Raw genomic sequence first — 14,153 nt, forward strand, 5'->3', positions numbered from 1 at the left:
AGTCAGACCCTATCTCAGAAAAAAAAAAAAAAAAAAAAGTACAGGGCTAATTTGCCCTACTCAAACTTCCTACAAACAAATTTTTCACTAAAAGTTAATTCAATATATAAATCAGTGTATCACTAGAAAAAAAAAGACTAAAGACAGACCATGCAGGAGCATATCTTTAATTCGAGCATTTGATTTGAGAGGCTGAGGCAGCAATGTCATCAGTTAAAAAGCCAGCTTAGGCTACATAGTAAGTTCTAGGCCAGCCTGGAATACAATTGAGAGCCAGTCTTAAAAAATAAAGAGAACAAGGACTGGAGAGAAGACTTAGTAGCTGAGGCTCTTGCTGGCAAAGCCAAAGGATCCAGGTTCAATTCCCCAGTACCCACATAAAGCCGAATGCTCAAGATTGCACATGTGTCTGGAATTATTTTGCAGTTACTAGAGGCCCTGGTACACCCATTAATATACTCTCTCGCTCGCTCTCTCTCCCTCTTTGTCTTTCAAATAAATAAATAAAATATTTAAAAAATAAAAAGTAATTATAAAATCTAAGCGGTCATATTTTTATCTTGAATATTATATCATTGAAACTTTGATTCATGTTTCTTTTCCAACGATATAATTTGCATACTAAACAATGGACAACTATTTTTAAAAGTCATGATTAATACTTTTCCTTTTCATAGCTCAATGGCAAGAATGGAAGAAAACAGAAAAATTGTTTTTAAAAGATATTTGCATAGAGATTTATGGGAAAGGGTCATGTGACCCTTATTTTAAAAATGTTATGCTTACTGGATAAGAAGGATCAGCTGGTTGTCGAAATGGCTCTGAGTCTTCACGTTCATAAATGAGGCTCAACAGTTCTTTGCATTGTTTTTTCCAAGCATCAGGATTACACCTTAAAGACTGTCTTCTGCCTCGGCATTTGACCTATAGATTTTAATATAATTACACCTAAAAGTTCTTCTCTTACCTCTGAATACCTTCTCATGCAGTTCTAACGTTATCAGACACACTCTGTTGCTGCAAATCTTCATATAATCCTGTCTGATTTTCTGAGTTCTAATTCAAATTGTAATATTTCATGTTCCATGTTTGGACACTGGCCCAAATCCCAGGCCCTCTAGATTTTCTTTCTCTGAAGACCTCTTCCCATGCAGCTGCTTGCCAATCTCCATCACTGAACCTTTCTTAGACCCTAACTCAAAAGGAACAGCTTTCTTTTTTCCTATTCTCTATCTCCTTCCTCCCAGCAGCTGCCAAAATTTACTGTTCACTATCCAAGTATGTGGCAGATGGCCACAAGGGAGAATGTAATTGACACTACATTTAACTCCATCTCCTCTCCCTGGATGATTGTTGGCTCACTTGTCTTTCCCTCACCATCTCCATTCCTTCATAACAGACCTTAGTTAACATTTAGGGTAAATGAGGGGAAAATAAAGTAGCCAGAGCCTTCTCCATGTTGGTGGCAGCAGAGTTAGACACAGAAGCCCTGACCAAAATGGAGGCACAGACACTGCCTTTGACCACATGTGGGCCCACAGCTGAGTACATGATCCCAAGATCCCCAGTTCATTGCTTTCTAATACCAAGCTGCTGATACTTTAAAAGAGGGCACCTCTTCTTACCAACTTGATTTCTGGGGGAATTAACTATCCTGCATAAAAAACAGGGAGACGGGCTGGAGAGATGGCTTAGCGGTTAAGTGCTTGCCTGTGAAGCCTAAGGACCCCGGTTTGAGGCTTGTTCCCCAGGTCCCACGTTAGCCAGATGTACAAGGGGGCGCATGCGTCTGGAGTTCGTTTGCAGAGGCTGGAAGCCCTGGCGTGCCCATTTTCTCTCTCTCCCTCTATCTGTCTTTCTCTCTGTGTCTGTCGCTCTCAAACAAATAAATAAATAAATTTTAAAAAAGAAAAAAAAAAACAAAACAGGCAGACCTGCTGACAACAGACCATGTTCTGGGACAAGGTCCCATCCTTGCATGCTTTCTCCATCCAGGTTTCTCCAAGTGCTCTAAAATTGGCAGCCAAGATAGGGGCTCAGCACACTTCCACATATCTCCTAGCCTCCTCCCAGGCCCCATGGGCTCCTTCCCCATGAGCAGCTTGTGAAACCAAGGAGCTGGTAGTCAAGGGGAGATCAGGTAAGATCCAGGTAAGAACATTTGGTGTTCTAGCTTTCAGTTTCAATTAGATTTCCCTCATCTTCATTGTGGTAAGGCATGGACTATCTTCCCTCAGACTGAGACCATGAAATCCCTTACTACTCTCTATCTATAAATTCTGTCTTTCGTGCATGTCCTTCTTTCTCTTGCTATGTCCATCTTAACTTAATTCATAGGCTTTACAACAAAAATGGGTGGCTACGTTCATGTATTATTTTCTGAGTATCACTATAGCCATGTGATAAGATCAAGGTGGTGTTGCTTTTTTTTTTTTTTTTTTCTTTTATTTTTTTCGAGGTAGGGTCTCACTTTAGCTCAGGCTGACCTGGAATACACTACGTAGAATCAGGGTGAACTTGAACTCTTAGCAATCTTCCTACCTCTGCCTCCCAAGTGCTGGGATCAAGGCGTTTCTTTATATCATTAGGACCAGACCTCATTGAGTTCTGTTCTTGGAACACTATTTTACCTAATGTAGCAATTGGGTTCTGAAGGAAACTTTGAGATCTCCTATGGCCAAGTACCTTTAAAACCTTGTGGCCAGCATAAGTGACTAGTTTTGGGTTTCCTCCTGATCCTTCCAGATCATTACAGGAAGAAAATTAAAGTCACATTTGAAATAAACAATCATACTTTTACTTCTTCCTAGTGTTCATCTCTCTTGTTCTAGAAGATGCTGAAATTTACAACTTGTTTATCCCATTGTTTATCTCCTAAACTCTGATAAAATTGTTCTTCTGTTTCAAAAAAAATAACCAAACTCTAACCAACTAAGCTAAGCTAACTGAGCAAACCAACCAGGTATTCTAATATTAGTATATCTGTGTTACACAGAGCAGCTGCTTTTTCTATTTACATTATACTTCATTATCCCTGGCAAAATATAGAAAAAAAGTTAGGCATTGATCTGGAGAGATGGGTCAGTGGTTCACATACTTGCTTGCAAAGCCTACCAGCCTGGGTTTGATTCCCCAGTACCTATGTAAAGCCAGATGCACGCGTCTGGAGTTTGTTTGCAGTGACAAGAGGCCCTGGCCTGCCCATGCACTCACTCAGTCATGTACTCTCTATCCTTGCAAATAAAATATATATATATATATATATTTAAAACCCCAGGTCACCCTGGGTTAGAGTGAGACCCTAACTCAAAAACAAAACAAAACACCTGAACCACAAGACACTGGAGAGGGTAGGATCAAGACTAACCTAAATCTTCTACATCTTCCCACCCTCTCCCCCTCTCCCCTCTCTCTCTCTCTCCTCTCTAACTCTTGTATATTAGTTATGTTTTTCCTCAATTTCTTAGTGGGCACTGACCTGTAACCCCCACTACCAGCTTTGGGCTATCATCCACAATGAGTTTTTGATCAGAGAAACCTACAACGTTTCCCAAAATAATGACAGACTTCTTTCAGAGTACTTGATGACCCACCAAAGGCCAGTGGTAAGACCCTATTGCTGAAGAGTCCATACGCAGCTGACGCGTAAAATGGAATGACATGGCTGGAAGCCAGGAGAGAGTCAGTCCCCAGACAGTCAGCATGTCTAGTGCCAGAAGGCGCTACATAGGTGACTGGGGGAAATGACCAAGATCTGTCCAAGCAACACATTGTTTAACCTAATTAGCAACAAATAACCGGATGTGATGACCACACAAGTGCAATAGTGGCACACAGCCATGGTGAGGAATCAATTGCTCTTGATTTGGCTAACTGATCCACTCAGTGGTACTAGACCCATAGCTGGAGCTGGGAAACAAGTCAGAACCATACCCAAACATAAGCCCACTCTCCAATATCAAGCTACCATCAATCATGGAGTACAAGAGGGCCTACACCTATTAAACTCTCTATCAAAAAAGTAAGTGTTATCTCAATTTTCCAGGTGCTAACTTACTCTCCATTGGAGAATCTGCTTCTCTTTTCCGGATAGATGCAGATCCTAAGAAGAGAGCTGCCCCAACATACCTCAAAAGGGGCCCGACTGAAACTAAGGACAATTGGCGAAACAAGCAAGGGTGATGTTTTCCTGATGATATGCAGAGGCATTTATCGTACCAATAACTGTGTGCTAACTCCACAATGCACGACCCATTTACATCAACAAGGAGGGTCCATTGGGAGGGGGTAGATCATGGATGAGCCTAAACAATGGTACCAAACTGCCTGTATTTGCTGAAAAGAAAACTAATAAATTAATTTTTTAATAGTTTTTTTAATTTTTTTATTTATTTGAGAGCGACAGACACAGAGAGAAAGACAGATAGAGGGAGAGAGAGAGAATGGGCGCGCCTGGGCTTCCAGCGTCTGCAAACAAACTCCAGACGCGTGCGCCCCCTTGTGCATCTGGCTAACGTGGGACCTGGGGAACGAGCCTCGAACCGGGGTCCTTAGGCTTCACAGGCAAGCGCTTAACTGCTAAGCCATCTCTCCAGCCCTAAATTAATTTTTTTTTAAAAAAGAGGTAAAGAGAAAAATCTAAAAAACAGCAAGACAATTACGCTGCATACAGAAGAGCATATAAATGAATTACAACAGAGTTCCTTTTGAAAATATCAACATCCAGCTCTAAGTACTGGACAACCAGATAAAAAATGTCCATTAAAATATATACTAGTAAAATAAACATTCTGCCAGAAAAAAAAAAAAAAAAAAAAACCAAACACAAAATCCCTAGGCCTGCCATTCAGGTAAATGACAAGTCTAGCAATTAAATTTTCATTTAAAAAAATCTTGCAGAGTGTGGTGGTGCATGCCTTAATTTCCCAGCACTCAGGAGGCCCAGGTACAGGAGGATTGCCCTAAGTTCGGGGCCACCCTTAGTGAATTCCAAGTCAGCCTGGGCTAGAGGAAGACTACACCTCAAAAAAACAAAAAAAATCTGAGCTCTCTGGGTGTGGTAGTGCATGTCTTTAATCCCAGCACTCAGGAAGCAGAGGTAGGAGGAGGATTGATTTGAGGCCAGCCTGAGACTACATAATGAATTCCAGGTCAGCCTCATCTAGAGAGAGACTCTACCCCAAATTTCATACCTACATATGTATGATATATATATATATATATGTATGTATGTATTTTTTTTCCATCTCCAAGGATTTGGCTTAAAATGTTGGCGTATGGCAACTATCTGGCAACGTGAACTATTGCCTAAATTTTATAGGTTGTTTATTGTATTTAGACAGTATAAACAATTTAATTTGTGTAGAATATTTGCTTTCCTTGTGGAAATCTGGAATCATGGAATGTGCAAGTCAGATAATACATACCTGTCCTAATAAATTTTTTGGGTACTGAGTCACTAATCACAAATATACTGTTACATTAATTCTGAGGGAAGAGTGTGCTATAAGATGCCTCACAGGAGACAGAGAACATGGAAACCTGAACTTGGATTCCTTCGGATTCTACCTGTCATATTTTTCCTGTGATTTAGCTGTGTCTCCCTATTGCACTGCTGTAATAAACCATAGTTAAGAGTATAACTGCATACTTAGTTCAAAAAGCCTTTACATACTCTCAAAATCTGGGGTTAGTCTTTGGTATCCCTGACATAGTAAACTTAAAAATGCTTCTTCTCAGCAGTTCACTTATTTACTTACCCTTCTTCCAGATGAAGTACAAGGGCCGTCTGAATCTAAATCAACCATTTCTGTATCCTAAATTAAAAGTAGAGAGTGAGAGATGATAAATTACAGAGTTATTAATTAGGCAAAAATTCATGAGTAAGTGGCAAAGATAGTCACAATTAACTTTCACTAGCTGAAGTAGAAGAACAAAGATTAGCAGATTACTGCAAACTTGGCCAATATATGATATACAAGTTAGAAAATGTACTGGGAAAAGAATAAATAAGGTTTATTTTTAATTAGAATTGGAAATGAGAGAAAAGGTATAGTGATTATTAATAAGTATCCAATGAAGCTTGTATCAAAGTAAAACATTTTAATTATTCCACATGATATACTCATTTACTACAATTATGAAATACAAATAATTATTGCTATCTAAAAATAGATTTTTTTCTCTAGGGAATATATACATTTGTGATGACTCCAAGATTCAATTTCTGATGTTTCTAAGAGTAAATTTTGTTAATATACAGAATCAAGGGCCAGGCACTGCTGGTGAATGGTAAAACAAATATGTAATACATATGAAAAATTGTATCATGAGCTACTGATACTCCTTTCTAACAAAATTGATCTGCTGAATTATTGTTTGTCTGGTTTTTCTATACTATCCAAAGCAGTGCTAGTTGGTGAAAAAAAATTCTTGTTACATCAAAACATAAAATACATTTATATTAGTGGTCAGAAAAATACTAAGGAAAATGAATACTATTTTTTCTGGACTTTAATAGGCTAATATCCAACTGGCATATCATGCTTTATTAGTAGAATAAGTAGCCTTTAGCTGCAATAAAATACATAGTTTTATACTCGTATATTTTTATAAATAGCATCATTTTAGACTTACTGTTCTACAGATTAGCAGTACTGTCAAAATAAATATGAAAAATATATCATGGTCCTAGCAAATTTGAAATATTTATCTTTGGAAAAACAGTTGGGTTTCCAATAAAAAAAAAATTAGCCAATTTTTATTATTTTCTAGCTTCTTCCTTTGTTTTTCTGTTTCTATCATAATCTTCAGTTTTATATCTTTTTAAAATTTGGAGATGAGGTAGCTGGATAAATCAGGTAGTAAAAGTCTACTGAGAGTTTAAATACCATTTCACTCAGTATTTGTGCTTAAAACGTTCCATAAAAAAAATTAAGTAGCAGGGTCTGGGGAAATGTCTCAGGGGTTAAAGGTACTTGCCTGTAAAACTTGTCAGTCTGGGTTTATCTTCCTAACCTCCAATATAATGCATGATGAGCATTCTTGAGCAGTGGCAAGAGACCCTGACATGTCCCACCCCCCTCAACACACATGCACACATACATGGAAATAAACCTTATTAAATATTTTTTTCGAGGTAAGACCTCACTCTATAGTCCCATGCTAGCCTCAAACTCATAGTGATCCTCTTACCTCTGCTTCCCAAGTGCTGGGATTAAAGGCATGTGACATCATGCCAGGCTATAAATAAACTTTTTCACAGAAAGAAGTCAAGTGGTAGCTCCATGTACCTAGTAAACATTTAGACTTTCAACCCTATCACAGTAAGTATGTTACATGCAATGTGTAGAAAATAAAATCCCCACTAAATTAAACATTTTTTTTTAAATACAAAGTACTTTGTCATTTTTTTTCAAGGCTGGAAAATTAGAGTGTTGATTTGTCATCAATGAAATCCATGAAGTCACATGGGATGACTGGCTACATGTTACTAACTAAATCTTTTAGCATTCTTAATTTTTAAAATATATTCCATTTAAGCACAGTTTAATAAAGGGCTGGAGAGACAGTTCAGCAGTTAAGGTGTTTGCCTAAAAAGCCTAAGTACCGGAGTTGGATTCCCCAGTACCCATGTAAGCCAGATGCCCTAAGTGGCACATGCATCTGGAGTTTATTCAGAGTAGTGGGTAGCCCTGATACAACCATATTCATTCTCTGTGTCTGACCCCCCCCCCCCCCGCAAAATAAATAAAATTTCTTAAAAAGAGTTTAATATGAAAGATATAGATACGAAGCAAGCTTCTAAAAATCTCTACTCATAGTCCATTATAGCATTTACATGTAACACTCACTATAGTTCAAATAACAGAAAAAGGAATTATCCCTAATCATTATACTATGGGTCTTACCTCCTCTGCATCAGTACTGTTTAGTTCTTCTGCCTTAATTTTATTATAAGTATCCAATATATCAGTACAGCTTTGATCCCTAAGAGAAAATTAAGACAAAAATACAGTTCAATTTTTTTTTTGAAAGAGATAGGAAGCTCTTCTGTCTGGAAAATAAATTTGTTTCTTACCCAATAAATCGAAGTAAGACATCAGTTACAATTTTGGCTGCTTTAACTATAGGACTATCTGGCTCATTGAAAGTCCTAGCATTGTGCTCAATGTAGCGTACCTCCCACATTAATGCTGATATTCTCCTATGAAAGTAAAATATACTGTTAGCTATGGCTGATACATTTAAAGTATGTTCTAGGAATAGACAATGTTGGACAATTGGGCACTAATAATCATATGTCAAATATATTCCAATATATAAATATTAATACATACATACAAACATGCATACATACATACACATTATTGATATGTACTAAAAATTAATATAACACAATTTCAGGGTTTGAAGCATAGGCAGAAATTCTGAACCAACCTGCAGATTGCCTATTAAAATAAGGGAAAGGAGGCTGGGGGATGGCTAAGTGGTTAAGAGTGCTTGCTGCTTAAGTATGAGAACCCAGGAAGACATGAGATGGTCAGAGTTTAACTTCCTAGAACCTACGTGAAACATAGTATGACCACATACACCTATAACCCCAGTCTGAGGAGGACGAAGACCAGAAAATCACTAGAGCTTTCTGACTGAATATGTCAGCTCCATATTGAGGGAAAGATACCATATGAAGGAAGTAAGTAGATGAGCAATATAGAAGGGCACCTGAAGTTCTGCCCTATTCTGTGCATGCACACATACATACACATATAAATGTATGATACATAAAACGCCAAACATACTTTATATACATACTCACACAAAATGGAGCAAAATGAATACAGGACATTGTAGACAAGAAGTTTGACAGCAAGTAAACACAAAAATCAAATACGTTTCTTTTTTCTTTTCTTTTCTTTTCTTTTTTTTTTTTTTTTGAGGTAGGGTCTCACTCTAACCAAAGCTGAGCTGGAATTCACTATGTAGTCTCAGGGTGGCCTCGAACTCATGGCGATCCTCCTACCTCTGCCTCCTGAGTGCTGGAATTAAAGGTATGTACCCCTATGCCTGGCTTCAAATAATTGTTTTGACAAAGTCAAATTAATGTTTTGTTTATGGGAAGAGCATGAAAAAGGAATACAACTAGATTATATAAATGATAGATCTTATCTAGTTATGTTTATGTTAGCAAGTGAAATGTGCTCAATTATAAGAGGCACACTAACCAGTTCATAGAATACTACAGTTAGAGCAAAGTAGATTTGTCTTGGAAGGGACCAAGGACTGTCCTCCACAGCTTTCCCAGAATAACATTCCCACAAACTAGAACAAGGAGAAAAATGACTTGATCTATGTATATTGTAGAGAAAGCATTTAAATCTGATTAACTCTTGCCTTATGCCCTGAGGATTTCAATATGCTTATTATCACTGTAGCATCTTATGCATGATTGGTCCACACACCACCCACCCTTTAGAAAACTACGCAGGATGGGTCTATACACTAATCATTACTACAGGGTTTTTTTTTTTTTCACACAGCATCAGGTACCAATGGTTTCTTCTCTTTTTCTATACACATTTTTAACACTACAAAAGTGATAATCCATAATGAGTAAAAGAAAATTAGTGTTTCAGTGTTTTAGAAAAAAAACCTTAGGTTGAATCTACGGATGAAAATGTTACAATATGAAAACACAAATCTCAAAAATGCACATAAGACACTGCAGAGATGGCTCGGTGGTTAAAGGCACTTTTATACAAAGCCTGCCAGCCCAAGGTTTGATTCTCATTGATGCATGCATTTGGAGTCCATTTGCAGCAGCAAGAGGCCATTGTGGGCTCATATTCTTTCTCTCCCCTCATTTATCAAATAAGCAAAATATTTTTAAAAGGTTTATATATCGGCTGGAGAGATGGTTCAGCAGTTAAGGTTCTTGCTTGTAAAGCTTAAGGACCCAAGTTAGATAGCTCAGTACCCATGTAACACCAAATGTACAATGTGGAACATGTATCAAGAGTTTGTAGTGGCTAGAGACCCTGGCATACCCATTCTATCTTCTATTGTCCTCTTCCACCCACCATCAAATAAATATTTTAAAAAGTCACATAAGAAAGAAAACTATGACTCTTATAATAAATTTTAAATTAAAAACAACCTGTAAAAGCGATTTTCAAGTCTCCGTCTGATGGTATTGAGGTCAGTTGGATAAGCCACTACAGTACAATACAAGGGGTAGGCACTGAGATCCACTGGAACAGCAAAAGGGCTAGCAAAATCTACAAAATTACCAAAATCAAAAAAAAAATAGTTATAATGGAGACTAACATTTTCTGGAGTGAACATTCACACATAAACAAGAAGGGAGGGCAAGATACTAATTTTTCTAAGAAAATGATGCTGCAATTATATAACTCTGATCTAATTGGATTTATCTATGAATCATGCATGATACACTGGTTCAAATCATATAAAACAAAACAAAATTAAAGGAGCAATGTGTTAAATTTCAGATTTCAATGTCTTTCCTGTATAAATGCCAAACTTCTCAAGTGATATATTTTAGAAAATATAACTTTATGTGGGTAAAATACATTACTCACCCACTGTCTTTACCAAGGAACCCCTCCAAAGTCAGGCTCAGGAAATAGCTAGAGAGCCAAAATGACTCAAGAAAGAAAAAAACACTTATATGCCTGCCTTCACTATTACCCCCCAGAGTGTTGAAAAAGCTTATTAGTCATTACTTTAGCCAAACATATAAAATGTTAACAATAAACTAGAGTCACTGTGTTTCTTGAATTAAATGTAAAGTATACAGTGATAAAGTGCGTTTCCTTAAAATAGTTCCCTTCTATTTTCCTAGTATATTTCCACATTTATCGTACCCAGGGAAAGAAGATGATTGATGCCCTGAATAACTCGTTCACATTCCTCATCTCTGGAATGAGCCCCCCACTCTCCTTCTTGGGGTTTGTACAGCAAAGCAGTCAATTCTTCCTGGGACACAGGAACACCAGCACCAACTTCATCTGGAAAGGCAGCTAGGTATAAGAATAAAAATACAATATAATTAGTTTCTATTATCAAGCTTTTGCTTTTATAAGAATTAAAATTGTGTTTTGAAAGGCATATTTACTTCCTTCTGGAATTGGCTCCATATCCCAGGGGCTCATCTTTTCTCTCTCATTATTGTCCCAGCTACCAAAAGAAGAAGATGTGAATCAATTCCCAAGCATTTACTTTCATATACTATCAGAATTTTCATGACTTATGGGGAGTGAAATTTATAATAGGGCAACTTAATAATTAAAAGTACAGCTCTGCTTGCTAAATTATTGCTCAATAAATCACTGACAGAGAAAACATGGTTCAAAGGTATGAAAAAGACAGTAAGTCTACTTAGTAGCTTTACTTCTTTTGCTGTAGGAGAAAGGACACAGAGATACCCTTAAAAAATAGCTTTCAGGTGAAAACAGCTGATTTAATGAAGAATGTATTATGATATTGAGCATAAAAGAGAATAACTGTACTTACTGAACACTGTAACACTGGAATGAACTATCAGGATACTCTGGCTGAAAAGGCTGTTGACTTTCCACAGTCCCAAACCACCAGGCATCATCTATTATACTGCGGAATCTATCACCTACAATGATTAAAAAAAAAAAAAAAATTAAAGGGCATTCTTGAAACTATGTGCTCCCACTCTAAACCGCTATTTTCTTGAATACAGAAGTAAAACATGTATCAGCTTAGGCCACTCAGCACATCTCAACAAACAAACAGAGGTAGCACTATCATATGTTTTAGTCTAAATTTTCCAGATACTTGAATTTTATATTTTACCCTAATCTAGTACTTTGATTTACAGGTGGCACAAAAAATTTTTGAAGTAAATCACATATACCCATGTCTTCCTAAACACATACAAACAAAGCTACAAGCAAATTTATTTATTTTTTTAAATTGTCCTTCACATATTTTCTAATCAGAGAAAGGAAAAGAGAGAAACAGAGGAGGGGGAAATAAGGAAGGAAGGGTGGTAGGAGGGAGGGAGAGAGAACAACAAAATGGTGTGATAAAGAGTCTAAGAATAAAATTACTACAAAGGGTAATAATATTAGAACATTTTCTTCAATTCAAATTTACATACTAATATAGTAGGTATCTACAAAACATTTAGAGATTAGAGTGGTCTCTCCTTATCCATGGAAGTTATCTCTAAGAGCCATCTCAGTAGAAGTCTGAACCACAGAGAGTACTAAGCTCTATAGGGTCATCCCTCAGTGTTGCTGGGACTGGTCACATATATGGAAGCTCAAACCCTTGTATTTTCATATAACCTACACACATTATTATTTTTTTAATTGTTTTAATTTATTTATCTGAGAGCGACAGACAGACAGACAGACAGAGAAAGAGACAGAGAGAGAAAGAGGCAAAGAGAGAGATAATGGGCACACCAGGACCTCCAGCCACTGCAAATGAACTCCAGATGTATGTGCCACTTTGTGTATCTGGCTTACGTGGGTCCTGGGGAATCGAGCCTCAAACCAGGGTCCTTAGGCTTCACAGGCAAGCGCTTAACCGCTAAGCCATCTCTCCAGCCCCTCACATTATTCTTTATACTTTAAATCAATTTTAGATTACTTATAATATTCTCACAAGTGTAAGTACTATTAATTAGTTTTATACTGTACACTGAGGAAAAGATAAAAGTCTATATGTTCACTACACACACATATAAGCCATATGCAGAGGAAGGCACAGGTGTCTAGAGTTTGTTTACAGTGGCTAGAGGCCCTAGTGTGCCTCTCTCTTATCTGCCTCTCTCTCTCCGTCTCTCTCTCAATATATATATATATATATAGTGCTGGGATTATAGATACAATGTGTGCAGCTAAGATAATTCTCTACTTACCAATCTGCCAGTTCCTTTCTTTGGCTTCATTATAAAATTGATGCAGCACAAGGAAATCAATGACATCTGGCATGTCATGATACCTGTTTAAAAATAAAGTATATTAGTAATAATATTAAAATGTAAAAGTATACATTATTTACTAAATATATGAGGATGTGTTAGATGTAGAGCTCAGCAAGCAAAATTTTATAAAGCCCATGTTCTCCAGAAATACCTTTACTTAATGCCATTTCAACTGATTAATTTAAGATTGTACTGCCTAATATTTTAAATAATATTTTAAAATAATAAAATTATTTATAAAGGCTTTTAAAGTATAACATGGAGATTTTCAAAGACTAATGATTCATGTTCTTTTTCATCTTCAATTTTAAATTTAATTTCACTAAAATAATCATTGCCTTATTACTCCTATTAACAGAAGTAAAAGCACCTATCATGCTTCAAGTATACTACGAATCATTTATAAAGGTTTATGTTTACTTACTTACAATATGCCCCCCAAAATATTAGCATATTAATATTTATATTTACATGAGCAGAACAAGTAACTTGTTTATTGATTGATTCACCCAACAATCCACCCATCTGTATCACATAAATGATATGGTACAACAAACTAGAAATGAACCCAGGTGTAAACTCTTAAGTCCTTATTGTAGTGCTTCAATATTTCCTTCTTGTACTCTGCAGAATAGTCAATGGGTATTAAAACTGACACTCATGCACAGAACCAGAAAGAGTTACTCACTTAATGGAAAAAGATTCTCCAGTCATTTTGCCTGAAATGGGATCCAGAAATGCAAGCTTCAAGCAGCATAATGTAGGTGGTCCAACCTCATATTTAATTCCTACAATCTTAACAAACTCTTGTTCCTATTCATGAAAATAACAAAAATTATTTCTCACATGAGTAAGCAGCACATGATAATTCATGATTACTTAATAATAATTTAAGAACAGTCAGAGCCAGGTGGCATGACTTTAATCCCAGCACTTGGGAGGCAAAAGTAGGATGGTCACTGTACATTCAAGGCTACCTTGAGACTACAGAGTAAATCCCAATTCAGTCTAGGACCTCAAAAAAACAAAACAACGGGCAGCTGGAGTGACGGCTTAGCAGTTAAGACATTTACCTGCAAAGCCCAAGGACCCACGTTCAATTCCCAAAAAAGTCAAATGTACAAGGTGGCCTATGTATCTGGAGTTTATTTAGAGTAGCCAGAGG

General features: G+C 36.9%; 1 protein-coding gene across 1 annotated transcript in view; it reads right to left on the reverse strand.

Annotated features, from left to right (window-relative positions):
- Brwd3 (bromodomain and WD repeat domain containing 3) overlaps positions 1–14,153 on the reverse strand; it is a 162,077-nt gene that overhangs the window by 13,891 nt on the left and 134,033 nt on the right. The window contains exons 26-35 of the mRNA XM_004669595.3: positions 13,677–13,801; positions 12,923–13,005; positions 11,536–11,647; positions 11,138–11,199; positions 10,887–11,042; positions 10,157–10,277; positions 8,081–8,206; positions 7,911–7,989; positions 5,760–5,816; positions 787–924 (exon numbers count right to left, since the gene is read on the reverse strand). Coding sequence (XP_004669652.1) covers positions 787–924; positions 5,760–5,816; positions 7,911–7,989; positions 8,081–8,206; positions 10,157–10,277; positions 10,887–11,042; positions 11,138–11,199; positions 11,536–11,647; positions 12,923–13,005; positions 13,677–13,801 — 1,059 coding nt within the window. The remainder of the gene's footprint in view (positions 1–786; positions 925–5,759; positions 5,817–7,910; positions 7,990–8,080; positions 8,207–10,156; positions 10,278–10,886; positions 11,043–11,137; positions 11,200–11,535; positions 11,648–12,922; positions 13,006–13,676; positions 13,802–14,153) is intronic.

The sequence above is a fragment of the Jaculus jaculus genome, chromosome X (assembly GCF_020740685.1).
Source record: "Jaculus jaculus isolate mJacJac1 chromosome X, mJacJac1.mat.Y.cur, whole genome shotgun sequence".
Taxonomy (NCBI): Eukaryota; Metazoa; Chordata; class Mammalia; order Rodentia; family Dipodidae; genus Jaculus; species Jaculus jaculus.